Source organism: Botryllus schlosseri, chromosome 1, assembly GCF_051294905.1.
Source record: "Botryllus schlosseri isolate E-star chromosome 1, Bs_hap1, whole genome shotgun sequence".
Lineage (NCBI taxonomy): Eukaryota > Metazoa > Chordata > Ascidiacea > Stolidobranchia > Styelidae > Botryllus > Botryllus schlosseri.
The window spans coordinates 30,907,086-30,925,190 of NC_137236.1; the positions used below are offsets into that span (position 1 = coordinate 30,907,086).

The following is an 18,105-nucleotide window of genomic DNA, read 5'->3' on the forward strand; positions in this document are numbered from 1 at the left end:
GATTCGATTCTGAAACATGTAATGTGCTTCGAGTCGAGTATTCGAGTATCACTCATTATGACGTCATAACAGAATGGAAGATGTCAAAGTTCAAATATGTACCTTTCATGCCACCCAGAAGACTGTAACGCTTGTTATCCATCATATTAAAGATACTTTGGTATTCTTTCGACTATACCGATTTCATTGCACTTTCTGACAATGTTGTGGGATGGTCAGGACTTCGGGACTTGTGTTATTTCCACTACCGTTGGTAGCTTCGTACTATATGTTTCATATGCTGTTGATAAATAACTGTCAGTGGCGGGGAGCGAATGATTTCAGTAGCCTACACGAAAAAATCGTCTTTTACTACTCGACGCAAATCATTAAAATTATTACTCGATTCAGATTCGAGTACTCGAATCATTATGCCCAGCCCTTTTATCGACCAAATGTGAGATTACTCCAGCATCCAATCTTTGAATTAGTTTATAACATACTGTGATAATGTGCCTCTACTGTAAGTCGAAAATATTGGCCATAAGTCGTAATTCGCTTCAGAGAGAAATACGGGAGTGTTGAGAAGCAAATAATATATTATCATAATATCACAATATCATCATCAACATCGAACACAGTATGCGCAAAATCTATTAGCCGAAAAAACTGGTCAAGGGCTCAGACATCCAATAGCCTCTGTCCCGCCGATTTTATATGAGCAACAGGAAGCGGTACATGCGATTATGCTGAACTTACCATCGGGCAACCTGTATGGTTTATTCTTTGAGACAAGGATATTACCAATAGTAGCATCAATCGGATACTTCAGGCATCGTTCGCACAGTTACACACCCCATAACTAGGTCTTGGCGCCACTTCGATTTACCTCCATGATCTTATGCGGAATAAACCAATCTGAGGACGCGGTCAACAATTCTACGTTAAATATGGATGCCTAGTCCATGTTTGGTAGCAAATCTATTCCTGTAACAATACTTTCTCAGTTCAAGCGATTGAAAATATAGAAACGGAGCTTGAATCTGTGAGTACTAGAACACACAAGATATCAAATGATTACGAATTTCATGATTTTGTTAAGAATGTGTAATTTAACAACTGCAGGTAGTGTTCACGGACCAGAGTTTGGAGCATCCTGATGTAGAATCTGTAAAGTTTCACATACCCTTAATATCCTTTGCCAGTATTTCATCCTGTATTTTTGCACGATTGACAGCAATAGTTTCGATGAGATACCGTCGAACAGATTCCTTCAAATCGGCTATTCTTCTTTCTTTGATGCTCTAACCAATAAATCAACGGTAAGGTCGACATATTAGGACTAGGGCTGGGCAAAATCGAGTACCTGAGTGATTCGATTCTGAATCACGTAATATGCTTCGAGTCGAGTCGAGTAATCGAGTATCACTCATTATGACGTCATAAAAGAATGTATTACGTCAAAGTTCAAATTTGCAACGTTCTTGCTACCACAAAGAATATAATGCCGATTATCCATCTCGTAAAAGATACTTTGGTATTTTATCGACCATACCGATTTCATTTCACTTGGTGAAAATGTTGTGGGATTATCATGACTTCGTAAATGCGCTACGTCCAGTAACCTTTGTAGGTTTTGTACCATATTTCGTAAGCTACAATACCGCCTATCAAGGTTTCAAGGCTTCAACAGTGAAAATTAATATCGAAACTGAGAATTCTCGTTGATAAATTAACTTTCAGTGGCGAGAAGGGTATAATTTCATTACTCGAAAAAATCGTAATTTACTACTCGACTCGAATCATTAAAATAAATACTCGAATCAGATTCGAGTACTCGAATCATTGTGCCCAGCCCTAATTAGGACTATATTTTGAAGATTAGAATCGCGTTTTCTGCGTTCTATTCCCATTACCATCATTTAGAATGACACTGACTTTATCTCCCGCCCCATAGCAAATTGAATCGCATTTGGAAATTAGAACCGTTGTACAATGCAGATGCATGGAATCTCAACGCTTGATATTTGCAGTCTCTTGCGTATTATTATTTTGAGCACATAAATTTGCATACGGGTTGTAGCTCACGAGCTGAACTTCAAAGTTGACGGCAAAAAATTTAACAAGTGTGCAAGCAACATTTATCTACATTGTCTGCTATCGAGTCAAGTATAAAAAGGTATGAGAGTACTACCTTTGTGCATCAAATGATTAGCAATATTTAGCAGACAAAGATGTCCTATCATATACGAATCAATTCCCGAAAGAATGCCCACATTTTTCCATATCTTCTTTTGTATCATCGGCAAGTCCCTATCTGGTGCAATAACAGTCAGCAAATTTCTGTCGCGAGAAAACTCGAAAGAGGCATTCCTGAAATTCTTCTTCAAATCCTCTATTATGCCACACAGCGTCAGTGTCCTGAAAACAAGACAGCGGCTCGCATGATGACATCCTAAACACATAACCATGGTGTGAACAGTACCAGGTGTAGTGATACAACAGACATTTGTTACACTAAATGCAGGTTGATGACTTTTTAGGCAATATGTATCCACGCCACATGCATATGAGCTAGCAATACCTAAATTCGTCTTCATCTATTGGAACTTCAACAGTCTTCAATTCCGTACAGATGTTGATATTCTCCAGGACGGAATTCTTGGACTCAGTTGTCCCAACAGCATTGTCATCCCATCTGTAATTTAGTGACAGTTGCACTTCACAAACAATTGCAGATGTGTACTTTTCGAGCGCTGGGGACGGCGACCTTTGATATGCAGTATGCCAAAACTAAATATACAACCAAATCTCTTGTCAAACATTTCAGTATTTACCCAGCATTGTAGCACAGGCAAACCACATGATGGAGAATTTTCGAGAGAGCATTGAGCAATGTGTGGGTACTTTGATACACTCCAGAGAACTTATTTGCTCAATGCCTCTTAGCCATGGCTGGTATTGCAGAATCCTGACTTATCTCGACAATTCATATTCATAGGCGCCAGGTGGTGACAAAATTATGGTGTTATGAAAATAAATTCGAAGGGTTCCAGTCTGGGGTCACCAACGCGGCGCTGGTGGGCCACAGTAGCATTTTGAGGTGGGCCACAGACCTATTTCGAAAATTGTAAAAATAGTGAAAGTTTAGTTATATGCTATTTGTTATGCTATTCGCACAAAAATATATTCATAATTATTATCTAATTATACGTAATGTTACATATAGCTTTTCATCAGACTCTGATGAGTAAGGCGATTTTTTTGATATGTCAAAATTGTTCACAAAGTCAAAACTTTTTTGACGTCTGCATTTCGTTTTTATCATAGATTTTGCACTGATGGTGAACTGACCATTTGATATTTTACAGCTTGTGGCCTACTGTATAGGCCTACCATTGTAAACGATCAATGGCCCGCTCACATGACTCATAAACTGTCAAATAGAACAAATAGGTAGACATGATTTTATGGTCAACGTGACGCAAAATCCTAACTGAAGAAAGACTTCTTGGGCACTGCATCACTCTTATATTAAGATGCGCATGATGAAAAATTGTGATGTAGCCTATACAACATTGTCCGAATCAAGCAACACGGTTTGTCACCAGCAGTGTGCGGACAACTTGAGTGTTGTCAGCCAATAACTGCTGCTGTTGAACGTTCTTTCTCCAGCCTTGGCAAGTTCCTTAGTAAGGGCATGCAATTTCTATCCAAGAATGTAGGAAAGTATCTCTCGTTGTACAACAACAAATTTTCATTATTTCTATCATAATACGTATTTTAACCACTGGAATTCTTTATAGGGGCAGATTTCGTTAAAATATTAGTTACTTCACGTAAAAATTTGCCCAAAAACATTTACAGGCCAAACTACTTCAATAGGACAGCCAGTTACAACCAGAAATGAAGATAAGTGGTACAATTTGAACATTATGTGAGAAAACACCGAATTTGCATATGTTAGGTCAAAATTTGGTCAACATTCAGTTTGTTTAGGTCAATTAATGTCAAAATTTCGAATTTTTAGGTGAAAATTTTCCTTTTTTTAGGTAAAAAATAACCGCCCTATTGTTGAGACATAGTGGCACGTATGGAGTCACAATGTACAAGTCGAAACTGGAAGGGGGAAATGGCGGCCGGCTACGACAACCTACGAAAATGACGAAAATAATTTCGATTACCGTATATATGAACAAGAACTTTATGCTGGGGTATCTCTGCATACATTGTTAATGGCAAATAAAGAACTGTCAATAGCAGTAGTGATTAAATGACAGAGGGATAGGAAACTTATGACTAGGAAAGCAATGATTAACTGGTACAGGATGACCTGACTAGAAACAGAATATAAGATACAGCACACCCGTCTAATACCACTCCTACAATTCCTGCTGCATACGCCCCTGATGGCAATATTACCACTTTTGGTACTATTTTCCGAATCAAGGAAGTTACAGCTCAACTAATGGTTAAGTCTGTTTATGGGACAGTAAAATCTGTTTTGTGCAATTTCATAAATAATATTGAATATCACCCAAAATAGCTGAACATTACCTGTATTTGGTCCATGGCCATAATAGCATACAACATTCTGGGATGTGACAGTTAAGCATGTGAGTTGACCTCGGGAAGTTGTAGCTTGTTTAGGCCTAGAAAGTTCCATGCTATGTGTTGCATGCTGGATCGTATTGTGCTCAATGACCCTTTTGAATGTGTGATGTGCTCAAATGTCAGGCAGCCCTATGTATCCTTATCACCTAACCATATGTTTGCTTGAAAGTGGTGTGTAATAGAAATCAATCATTAACTTTAATGCAGTTTTAGGACTGTTGACTTACTTTGAACCAGAGGAAGCAGGCAATTGTTGCAAATCTTCCCCATGGTGTATGTGCATACGCAGGTCTTCCTTTATGTCTATAAAGTTAGAAAAACAAGGAAAGTGAATCACACAAACAGCCAAATCGTCTGATAATAAGGAGACAAGCAAATTTTTCCCACCTGGAATCTCTATGGGTGATTTCAGATATGTCAATGGGTATGATTGGCTGCCAAAGTGAACTTCTCTCATGCTGTGATGCGGAAAAGCATGAACATCTAAACAAAGAAACAAGTGAATAATACACCACTGAGTTCAAGGATTGCATATAGTGTAACCAAACAAAAATCACGCAGTAGGACTAGATATTCATCTACTAATGTCCACAGTTACGGTATTCAGCTTTGAGCAGGACAGCCACAAAGCATACCTGTAGTACCGTATTTCATAAAATTGACCTCATATCACGCATTTGATGGTACACCTTTTCCGAGTAATACTTCACTGGTAGCCAACAAAAATGCTCTACCACATTTGCAATACACCATCATATGGAGGTTAACTGTAATATCATACATTAACTGAAGGCTAGCCTATCTGAGACCATAGTATGACATAGTATCTCAGCACGCCAACTAATCAATTTGCCGATTTATGCTGACATTACATCTTTGCTTTTGCTGACATCACATATTCAAAAATGCGAGATAAATGTTTCATCTCATCCTGGGTGACGAAAGAGAATTCCCCAATATAAGTACCGTAATTTTTCATGTATAGTAGCATACCCCCCATGTATAATACGCACATTGAAAATGACATGTAGATTCTGGGGAAAAGTCTGTACCCATGTCTAGTACGCACCCTGCATTCGGAGTACATGATGGCGTATGATAAGGTACCAGTGATGGTTCCGTTTTAGTATTTGATGTCATTCTGTATTGTGATGTCACTGTTGAACAATCATGACATGATCACTAATCATTAAAGGCTACATTTAACACCATTGGCTCTCAACGATTGTAGATAGCAGCGAAATCCTGTGACGACCGCGACGTGATAGTTCAGGCCTATTACAGATGCGATTGCTTCAAGGCCAACGATTATATCGTGCGCACTAGGCTTGTTGGAGATGCAACTGATTAGGCCAGCGATTATATCTTGCGCACAGGGCCTTTTGTAGATGTGATTGTTAGTGTTGTCGTTGTCGTTGACGGGTAAATTATCGAGGATTGCACAGCGCAATGACACAGCAAACAATGACCTGATTTCGCTCGCGTACAAATGACAAACCAACCCAGCAGGACATCGCATGCTGTTGTGCAGCTGAGATGAATCTCAATAATTGGCAACATGCTTCTCGCTAATTGGCAGCGCGCAACACTTATAATACGAATTACTGGGCACGATGGCTGAATGTGATCTGCGATTAAAGACAAACATGAAAACAGGTGTGATTAAAAGAGAGATTTTTTCAAGACTTGTTGTACCCATGCATAATTTGAGTGAAAAACCTTCCCAGCAATTTCATATTTACGTAGCGCGGACAATTTTTCGCCATGCGGAGAAAACTTTCCAATCACGCGATAGATCCATTTGTCACGCGCAACATATTGTCGAAAACAACCCCCGATTCCAGGTATACAATCACAAAAAAAGTGTTGGGGTAGGAATAATGGTGTTTCTCTGTCCTTATTCAGCTGCGACCATTGCATGAACGCTATTTCTTGACCTGACTAAGATATGTCACCGATCACTGCACAGCGGGTGGGTTCCAAATATAAAATAGGATACCGATAGCGATGAAGCTAACAAAAACGCTACTGACCTATGGTATTTCACCGAATAATATGATGAGCAGTGGGCTAAATGTAATGGTCACAGTTTCTCATTCAGACACTGTCATACTATTGTAAAATCATCAAAATTTAGGCTATAGCATATATATCAGTGACGTGCGGTGAGGTTCGTGGTTGGGGAGGCACGGACCCCCCCCCCCCCCCAACACACACACATACACACACACAAACACGCACGCACGTGAAATATTCAGTTTTAATCGATTTATTACAGATTACTCAACGAAAAGTATGAAAAGAAACACAAGAAATATTATTCAAGAACTTAATTTCGGTATTACATTGTCTCAAGAGAGAGAGAGAGAGAGAGATGATATTCTTTCTCGCCTGCACCATCGAGATGCTTTGGCGACGGAGTTGCGATACGGCCCCATGAGGTCATCTAGTCTGCGCCCCCGTTTTTTTTCCTCCTCCATGCTATCCGTGATTGCTGAGCGCCTAGCAGGATGGCTGCGGATACCATTTTACGAGTCTTTGGTATGACCCGGCCGGGGATCGAACCCACGACCTACCGCTCGAGAAGCCGGAAGCATAACCATTACACTATCTCAAGGATTGGAACGGACACTGTTTGTGGACATTATTTGTAAATAACGTCCATGCGCCTATCCTTTGCCACAAAAATTTCTGTGACTTCGTTGTGAAAGTCCTCCTTCAGTTTCAAAAGTCTCTTCGCCTCAATTGAGATCAGGGCCAAAGAGGAAAGTCGCCCTGAATCGGTCCTATTTCGACTGTATGCCTGGAGTCTTTTTAACGCAGAGAAAGACCTTTCCACTGACGCTGTAGTAGCTGGCACAGTTAGCACCAGTTGGAGCAACTTTGTGGCCTCTGGAACTGTCTGAAGCAGATCTTTCTGGGTTAAAAATCTCAGAAGCTCTCCTGGAGATTTGCACTCATTCCTCACTGTTTGCGAGCTGTACAGTCCGATGAGGTCAGTCTTTAGTCTAACAAAGTCAAAAAACTTTGCATATTTTGACAGGCTCTGTAGTTTGGTGTCATCAAAATGTCGTGACATCTCATTAAATTTTGTACAGTCGACCAAACCGAGGAAAGCTAGCTCCCCAAAATGATCGAACCTAGCTTTCATTTGAACAAGGATGTTATACAGAATGCTGTAGAACATTCGTTTTCTCTCATCTCTGACCGACTGATTTCTTCCGCTATCGGTTAGTTCAAGTCTACTGCATTTCTGTTCAAATCGCTGGTACATCATGTTAAACTCTCTTCTCATGCGTTCAACAGCTTCGATGGTGTCCTGGATTCGCGCACAACAATAGCCAATGTCCATGACCTTGTTTTGCAACACTCTAAAAAGCGCATCAGTTTCACAAAATACGTCTTCATATGCCATAATTAAAAAGCATGTTGATGCTTTTGTCAGCCAACGATAATATCCAGCGGCCATCATTCGAGTTTCATTATCCCAATTGTCCGGATTTTCAATAATGATGCGAAATACGGCACGCAGATCAGATTGGTACATGCTTGTTGTCTGTAGCAGGCGGGAATTTGAACTCCATCTTGTGGACGCTGCTCTTGGTAAGCGCCGTTTCACAACTTCATCCAATAAACGGGTGCGCTTCGAGGATTTGCTAAAAAATGACCCTAGTCCCTCAAGTGTTTTAAAAAACGCTCTGCTCTCAGGCATACATTTTGCTGAATGCTGGAGCACAAGGTTAAGCTTGTGTGCATAGCAGTGTGTGAACATGGCCTCTGGTACTTTTTCTTTAATTTTAGCTTGCACTCGAATAAGCTCTGATGCCATCACAGCAGCCCCGTCATATGTCTGAGCTACTAGGTTTTCGACACAGCTGTATTTTTCCAATACACCCAAGACATACGAAGCTACCGCAGAGGCTCGTCTGTCCTCACTTACGTCATCAAATCTCAAAAAGGCCTCCTTGACTTCACAGTCTAATCCCCTTTTTCCTACGTAGCGGAAAATAACAGAGATCTGTGCTTTATTTGTGACATCCGTTGTCTCGTCTACCTCTACAGCGACAAATTTGGCAGCATTAATCTCACTTTTTATATCATTACGAATTACATCACCGACTGCCTCAATTAAATCGTTCTGCGTTCGATTTGACAAGCCAGAAAACACACTGGATGTCTCCAAATGTCTTGCCAACCTTTCATCTTTCTCGGCAAAAGCATGTAACAGCTCTACATAATTGCCGCGATTAGTAGAGCTTGCCTTCTCATTGTTGCCTCGAAATGCTAGCTCCTGTTTACCTAAGAAGCAGGTTGCATTAATCAGGTCTTTTAAAATATCTCGGTTTTCCGTTACTTTTGCATTGTGGATGCTAATATCGAGTCTCCGCTGTTCGTTCAAAGCCGTATCGATCCTGGAATTTCCGAAATATTTTGCAGAAATCGTGGCTTTGAATATGAGTTGTCGATCTCTCATGTCTGCTGAGGCTTCGTGGCAAATTTTTCAAGTCACAATATCCCGTGGTAGTCCAGACATTGTTAGAAGTTGAAAACAAAAGGCAGGGAAAGCAGTAAAGACGATTTTTTAAAGCGCAGCCACACAGCCATTCTTTTCGGGTATACCAGTCCGATTGAAAAGTGCGCATTTTCTTCTTTCCCATATTTTGAAGCAAACCTTTTAGTTGCGGCGTTGGTCTTCCGTTGCTGATCACTTCTATTTTTGCGCGAAACTCCAGTTTTGAGAAATCCCGAAGCTTGGATATATAATCCTCTTCCATTTTGGGAGCCCCAAGCGTGCTGTTTAATCACTGCGGTTCTGTATTTGATCAGCAAAACTAAATATGTCACTCACTATTATCACACCTAAATGATTAGACATCAGCCAGCCTGTGACAAATCAGGGTGATATTCATGATTGGGGATAGAGATGTCATTAGAATCGACCTGGTGTAAATAACTATTGCAGTCGAAAACACTATAAACGACCACAAACAACGACAACGCAGGCTATGTAAGTACATCAATCACATATCACAATTTAAGGTTATACAGCTATTGAATTTGAACACAGCATAAAGGCCACAAAAAACGACAATAGGCTATGCTAGTAGCTATCACATACCACAATTTAACGTATCTATGGATCGAAAATACATAACATATATATTTGTCGTCGCTACTATGCAATTCCTACAAGACAATTCCGAAATCGATAGAGCGTTTCACTTTGCTGCAATTGTCCAATTGTTAGCAAATAGTGCATGAGCTAGATTCGTTTGTGCCTCCTCTGGCCATTGTTTTTCTGCGTTGGCATTGTCTGTAATAAAGCCGGCTGTCACCTTCTTTGACGATTTTTGGGGGGTTCTGGTGCTCTGACACTGCTAATATTTGGATTTTCGGGATCAGTGCGACGATAGCATTTGATTGATACCAATTAATATGAATTCCGAGCTATTTATGATGAATTGCATTGTTCCAAGTGAGGCACGACCCGCCCTAAATCAATTCAAAGCGGATCTTCTGCTAAAAGATTGCTCGATTTATTACGATGCCATGATTGGTTTCATTTTCACTTATGCTTTTATCAGCTGTTAAAGAAGTTGAAGTGCAGTTGACCTGCATGTGCTAGTCTTAGGGCCTTATAAAAATATGTAGGCCTATGTACCCCATAGTGCTTTTCCAAAAATATTCGTGGTACACCCGAGAATCTGCGGCGGCACACAGTTTGGGAATGACTGATTAATAGTTACCTTTTGCATTGCAGATCTTGATACCGACTCTTCCCTCCCCAATTTTTTCCACCTCGAATTCCTTCCGAAATCTTCCTTTTATGAAAAGTTCAATCTTCTTCTGGGCCATAGTTGACGGAAAGCCCTGCACTACAACGTCAAAGACCTCCATTTTCGGAGTGAATAGATCGCCACACCACGTGTCTGTAGATTTTACATAGGTCTAGGCTACATGCTACAGCAAAGAATATGCAAGGGCAATCTCATACAACCAAGCTTGAGGCAGTTTATAACACAAAAACTGCATGATAATGTTGCATTGAAATTCCATAAATGGCAGTGGCAGTCTTCATAGCTGAATCCATCTAATATACATACTTTGCATGCAGCCATGGAGAGAAACGCGAAAGAAAAGCCGGATCATGATATATATTCAGAGGTGGTCACTAATGGAGTAGGTACCAGAATTCTACTTTTTTGAAGTGTGGTACTCAAGTAGTTTTCCTCTACTTTCAGTACTTACTCAAGTAGAACTAATTTTTCGCTACATCTATTTCATTAAATTTTGTCATTTACTTAGGCTTCTTACTTTTCGCTATCTACAGTATATGAAGTATATTCTTCCAATGAGAAGGAGAGAACGAGACAGAGAAATTTAGGGACTTCTTTCGAGGAGCATCAACAATAATTAAACGATCACAAAAGCCGAGGAAAGTTTAGATTGTTCGTCGTCGTTGATTGACTGACGTATGCTTTTCATGAAAGTGTTGGTTAGTACCTAGCAGGTTCTTGTCATACCGTATTGTAGCCCATATGACATCTTTAATCACAGTCAATATATTGCTCAGCATAAATATTGGAACCATCTAATCGCAATCTAGCATTTTAGCCACACAGCAAGCGCTCGCTCAAAGAGGGGGAAATTGGTAATTGACTTTTTAACGTTAGACTGTTGAGCGTCAACAGCCGTTGACACTTTACGTACAAAATACATGAAATACACTGCCTATTTTAAAATATTGCAGTTATACATATCATTATACACGGTATTGTTACAGAGAGTTCTTCGAATTGATCCAAGTTCTTTTGTCCAGAGCACATGCACGTAGAAGTTTAAAATTACGAAGTAAAATTACATGTAACTGGCATTTTAAGAGCTTGTTGCTTCACGTAACAATCATCGTGCAAATCGGTATTGCCGTGTCTGATGCAACTCCATATTGCTTTTTGCCTCAGGCATTATAATATGCTGGCGGTGGCCCGGTGGGCACAATTTCATGACATCGTCTCAAAACACCTCAAGATACCGATACAATGAAAATATACAGTAGGGAGGCGTCGAAAAAGAATTGATAGTATTTGAAATCAGACACCCACCCAGCTGGGCCTAGGGCAGGGGTGTCAAACTCAACTTGGTCAGTAGGCTGAATTCAAACTCAAAACTGTATGAACGCAAACAATTGGGCGCTTCTTCGATATACGCCCCAGATCGAAACAGTGTTTCACATGTCACCAGCAAGGGTTTCCCTTGAACACGATCAAATTTTATAAACGTCAAAATAAATTGTTTTTTGCCTGTGGAGAGACGGACATTAGGGTTGGATGTGGGTTAGGGTCAAAGTTGGGGTTAGGGTATCCCAAGATTAGGGTTGGGGGAGGGGGTATAAAGGTTGGAGGAGAAGAGGATATTAGGGTTGGGGGTATTTAAAATATCCCAAGATTAGCGTTGGGGAAGGGGGTATTAAGGTTGGAGGAGAAGAGGATATTAGGGTTGGGGGTATTTAAAATATCCCAAGATTAGCGTTGGGGAAGGGGGTATTAAGGTTGGAGGAGAAGAGGATATTAGGGTTAGGGGAAGGTGGATATTAGGGTTGGGTTACGGTATTCCAAGATTAGATCTGGGGAAGGGGGATATTAGGGTTGGAGGTCGGTTAGGGTCAAAGTTCGGGTTAGGGTGTCCCAAGATTAGGGTTGGGGGATATTATGGTCGGGAGACTGTGGGATATTAGGGTTGGATATCGTGTCCCTCGCCCCAATCTTGGGTTACCCTAACCCAGCTCTAACTCTAACTCTAAACCCTTCCCCAACCCTAATATCCCCCTCTACCCAACCCTAAAATCCTCCCTCCCCAGTCCTAATATCCCCCTCTCCTCCAACCATAATAACCGCTTTCCACAACAAAGGCCAAAAATAATTTATTTTGACGTTTATAAATTTTTATTGTGTTCATGTGAAACATTTGCTGGTGTCATCGGGAACACTGTTTCGATCTGGGGCGTATATCGATGAAGCGCCAACAATTCTGACTGAGGGCAACTTTACCAATGATGCCAGATTAAGAGACCGGTAATGGTATTTTCGGTATCTTCCTATCTGTTCATGGCATTGCAATGTGACTTGTGTAGCGCATTGTATGTCTTGACTGGATAAACCTATTTTATAATCAGACGATTGTAGATTTTTAGGTTACTAATGCAATGACGGGCAAATATTCAGCAGCAACATCATCATCATCATTGGTTTATTAGCAATTTTATCAGTTCAATACACCACAAAAAATGCGATACAATGAATAGACAGGAAGATGTCGAAGCGACTTGGATTTGTCAATGGAATCGGACACCCACCTTGGCCTAGGCGTAGTAAAGAGGAGGCATGCACACTGAATGAAAGTAAAGAATACAGTATAGAAAAAGAAAGCGACAAGAAATAGGGCGGCATGTCATGGGAAGCGAGATCGATAGGTCAGTCGTGGTCCGGTAAAAAACATAAGAGTTTAGGGCCTATAGATGACCGTATACGGTGACCATCTGACTTGACTAGATGCCCTGATGGTATTATCTGTTGCCATTATTTCACTGACTTATTTCTCTTATTTTTGAAATAAGCTTACCTGTCTGTATCTATATCTGTCTGTCTGTCTTATCTGCTGTCAAGGAAGCGATGAAAATGAAGTTGCATGTGTCGATCGACTAAGTATTATATATATGTCAGATCGTGGTCCGGCCTATACCGATATTGACATAAGCTACGAGTACGCTACAGCTCAACGCATTTATAGGCTTACTGTAGGTTTACTGGCCTACAAAATGTTATATACCGTAACCGCATATTATCACCACGAAACGAAAATGCTAAAGTCTGTCTCGTTGAAAAGGTCCGTATCACACGCGGGGAAGTACCCATATATTGCATATTTTAGGAGCAAATCATTGAAGTCTTCATATTGAACACATACAAACGACCAGTTACGGTCTCCTAATCTGGATTACACAACGGCCTAATTGCCGGATGTTGCAGTTTTTACCGTTTTAATCTTTATTCTATTCAGTTCTGTTTATTATCAATTTTTATCAGTTCAATACACCACAAAATTTGCGAAACAATTATAAAAGATAGTAAGGTGTCGAAACGACTTGGAGTAGTGTTTGGAATCAGACACCCACCTTGGCCTAGGCAATGTAAAGAAGAGGCATATGCACTGAATGAAAAGTAAAAGAAGATAGTATAAAAAACGATTACCAGTGAAACCAGCCCTCGGTAAACCCGGCCTCACAAACCCAGCCCTCGGTAAACCCAGCCCTCGGTGAACTCGGCCCTCGGGAACTTTTCATCATCATTGGTTTATTAGCAATTTTATCAGTTCAATACACCACAAAAAATGCGATACAGTGAATAGACAGGAAGATATCGAAACGACTTGGATTTGACAATTGAATCGGACACCCACCTTGGCCTAGGCGTAGTAAAGAGGAGGCATGCACACTGAATGAAAGTAAAGAATATAGTATAGAAAAAGAAAGCGACAAGAAATAGGGCGGCATGTCATGGGAAGCGAGATCGATAGGTCAGTCGTGGTCCGGTAATCTTGAGGATGGATTGTATTTATTTAGTAGTAATTGCTTGTATTTCGACTTGAATGTGGACATGCTCGTCGACTGTCGGATGGCCGGCGGGATACTGTTCCACACATCAGGTCCGGCATATTTGATGGAGCGATGATCTTTTCGGTCGATCATATGATATTTGGACGACGTGGACGCGCGTGTGTTGTACTTGTGCGCTTTTGATTCAGAGGTAAAGAAGTAATTAAGTGTATTACCAATATGAATTATTAAACTAATAATGTTATTATCAACTGATTTGTCGATCTTGTAAGGAGGTCAGGGCATGCGTAGATCACGCAGTCACGGCCTGATCAGATCACGTGATCACGATTGCGCAAGCGCCAAGCGCGGCCTTACAAACTCGGCCCTCGGTGAACCCAGCCCTCGGGAAATTTTGTATTCACCGGCAACCCTAATATCCCCCTCCCCCAACCCTAATATCCCACCTCCGGCAACCCTAATACCCCACCTCCGGCAACCCTAATATCCCACCTCCCCAACCCTAATATCCCACCTCCACCAACCCTAATATCCCACCTCCCCCAACCCTAATATCCCCCCCCCCCTTAACCCTAATATCCCTCCTCCCCCAACCCTAATATCCCACCTCCGCCAACCCTAATATCCCACCTCCACCAACCCTAATATCCCCCCTCCCCAAACCCTAATATCCCACCTCCGGCAACCCTAATATCCCCCTCCCCCAACCCTAATATCCCACGGCACCTCCACCAATCCTAATATCCCCCCTCCCCCAACCCTAATATCCCCCTTCTCCAAACCCTAATATCCCGCCTCCGGCAACCCTAATATCCCACCTCCGGCCACCCTAATATCCCACCTCCCCCAACCCTAATATCCCACCTCCACCAACCCTAATATCCCCCCTCCCCCAACCCTAATATCCCACCCCGCTTACTCAATCCGTGAATACAAAATTTCCCGAGGGCCGAGTTCACCGAGGGCTGGGTTTACCGAGGGCTGGGTTTACCGAGGGCTGGGTTTGTAAGGCTGGGTTTACCGAGGGCTGGGTTCACCGGCAACCATAAAAAACCAGCGACAAAAATGGGGTGGTCAGCCATGGAAGGCGAGATCGTTCGGTCAGGTCGTGGTCCGGTAATCTTAAGGCCGGACTAGTATTTATTTACTAGAAATTGCTTGTATTTTGACTTGAATGTGGACAATGTGGACATCATGATCGCCGACTGGGGGATGGCCGGCGGGATACTATTCCACAGTAAGGTCCGGAATAGTTGATAAAGGTGATTATTTTTTCGTTCGACCTTATGATATTTGGACGACGTGGACGCGCGTGTGTTGTACTTTGGCGCTTTTGTTTCGAAGGTAAAGTAGTCATTGAAATATTCGGGACAATGATCGCAGTGAAACTGATACATAAGATTGGTGATTGCTAGTTTCCGCATATATCTTCCATGTTTAGGTTTATTTTTGAGAATTATGTTCTAAGGCAAGAAATATGTTCTCCTTCATGTAGCCCACATTACTGTAGTCAGGGGTGGACCATTATTTTCCTCCGTGGGTCAAATGAGAAGCAGGATCTACGTTGGCGGGCGGAGTCAAAAAATTTAGCTGTGTTCTCCAGCGCACCAATTTTATTTCTAAATTTTAAGCAGTGAATTACAATTAATAAATGTTGCTCAGTGGATGTGTTGATATTATAGAGGGGATGAGAAAGTGACAGAAAAAAAAAATATTTATTTGCCGTCATATTTCGAAACAATGTTAAACATGATAACTTTTGAACTGTCGTTTAATCCCTATGCGCGTTTTTCCATCAAGACATTAAATTGTATTTGGGATATATTTCACAGCTATTCGTCTTGGTCGCTGCCTTCCGAGCAATGTGTAGCTTGGATAAATATAGCCTTTGTTGTGGAGCGAAGCTTACAGTTTTTCTCAAATTCGCCCACCCGTGACAGTGTATGTCTTCGTGTTCTTGTCATCAAACCGACTTAAACTCCTTAAACACGGCGATCGACCTGACGGCACTAACTACTAAAAAGACCAGTTTACCATTAACTTCAGTAAACAAATATTTATTGCTCCAAACCTTTTCTCAATTCTCAAATACGAAATTCGCACTATGCACAGAGCAAGAACTATGAATTGAAGGTGAATAGCGCAGAGCGCAAATTTTTTTCTTTTGCCCGCGGCTTCGGGCCCCCTTCAAATGCTTTCACGCCCCCAAGACGGGCGCGCTCCCAGTTTGAGAGTTTGATGAATTCTTGTGACTTTGATTGTTACGGCGTAATTTGCCACATTGACTTTATTTTGAATCTGGATTACGCATGCGAGGTACGTAGGCTGCGTAATCGCGGCATATGAAAGTAAACGAATTTTCCGTTCAATTTATACAGCCTATGGTTTTAGTCAATGCAGCAACATCGAAAAGCAGGTTTTATGTTCTGAATTCCAGTGGCGGCTCGTGACAATATCGGGTGGTGGGGCAAGGGCCGCAAGCGACTTGTTATCAATATGACGTCACAGTAGCATTTTTCAACGTTCATGATGGCCACATGAATTTCCCGTAAACAATGATTTTTAACGTAGGTGCCGCGAGAGGTTTGCCGGTGGCGTGACTTGAAGTGCGGTAACAAATGTTTTATTCATTGTTTTTTATTCAAATGATTATTTTACAAAATGTACGCGAACTAAGAATCGTTCCCATGCCACGAATCAATCATCAGGTTATCCTTGGTAGCATGCGTTATGATTTCGTGGTAGAGATTACGCAAGCGCCGAGTAAGACTATACCAAAAATACAGAGACCAACTACCTACAAAGAGCATTCGCATGACACCTTGTGGTGTTTTAATCGTTCCATCCTCAGCAATTCTGTAAAGTGCTGCAGCGCCTCCGACCCGATTTGTATATGGATTCTCGTCCCGAAAGCGAGTCAAATCGATTTGCCCTCGTCCGAAAGTGTTTGGTACACGATCCTGATGCGTTACGACCAGGGGATAGGCAATCAAAGCGGTGGTACCCATAAACGTAAAACATTATAAAAAGCCAGCTGTTATCCATGAAAGATTAATTACGAGTCTGCCTGCCATCATTCAAGCAGGAATCAAAGCATTGTGTTAAATTGAAATGCGAGCACATATCGCATTAAACAATTTCATGAATAAATTATTTCATCTTGATGAATTTTTCACTTTTTTTCCATAGCCATAACAAAATATATCGGTAAATTAACTGTCAGTGTGGCTCGAGTAATAAGGATGAATACCACTCACTTTTCCTTAGCCATAGACATGGTTGAGTTACCTGGGCTCACTTGATTGAAATTATTCGGAAAGAACATGATGTGTACAGTCGTCCGCCCACCAGCATTAATTTATGTCTTGTATAAGTATTGTGCGCGACGTGATTTCTTATTAGCAAAATGTTCAATAACGAGTTTATTGAAATCTGGAATTCCCAGAACCACGTCGTTGTGAATCGAGAGAACAGCCAACGCATTAAGCCTATCTTGGCCCATCCTGTTTCTGAGAAAGGTCTTGATACGTTTCAATGTGCTGAAACTGCGCTCGGATTCCGCGGATGAAATCGGGGTGGTCAAAATGATATTCAGAAAGCTAGTTACTGTAGCAAAGTTGATCGAAAGCGAATTTTCAACTAGGAATTTTGAAAGTTCACTAGTGGTTTTAATTTCCGAAAAGGATGTGTTAGAATACAAACAAGTCAACTCGCTCTCCAACCGAGCAATGTCGATCATCGGGTAATAACGAGGCACGCTGCGCAGTAGTCCAGAAGGAAAATGAATTTTGTAGGCAGGGAAATTTCCCGGATTTAACAGGGCGAAAGAACCAACTGGTCACTATTCAGACGATGTTGGATTTGGGACATCAGTATATCGCAACATTCGTAAGCCGCCA

The 18,105-nt window shown here is 41.3% G+C and overlaps 1 protein-coding gene across 1 annotated transcript in view; it reads right to left on the reverse strand.

Moving 5' to 3' along the window:
• Positions 1-10,647, reverse strand: part of LOC145441484 (uncharacterized) — a 49,301-nt gene extending 38,654 nt beyond the window's left edge. Inside the window, exons 1-6 of the mRNA XM_080319359.1 lie at positions 10,341-10,647; positions 4,981-5,076; positions 4,821-4,896; positions 2,564-2,677; positions 2,256-2,400; positions 1,166-1,283 (exon numbers count right to left, since the gene is read on the reverse strand). Of these exons, the coding sequence (XP_080175485.1) occupies positions 1,166-1,283; positions 2,256-2,400; positions 2,564-2,677; positions 4,821-4,896; positions 4,981-5,076; positions 10,341-10,491 (700 nt within the window). The 5' untranslated portion in view covers positions 10,492-10,647. The remainder of the gene's footprint in view (positions 1-1,165; positions 1,284-2,255; positions 2,401-2,563; positions 2,678-4,820; positions 4,897-4,980; positions 5,077-10,340) is intronic.
• Positions 10,648-18,105: the final 7,458 nt, after the last annotated feature.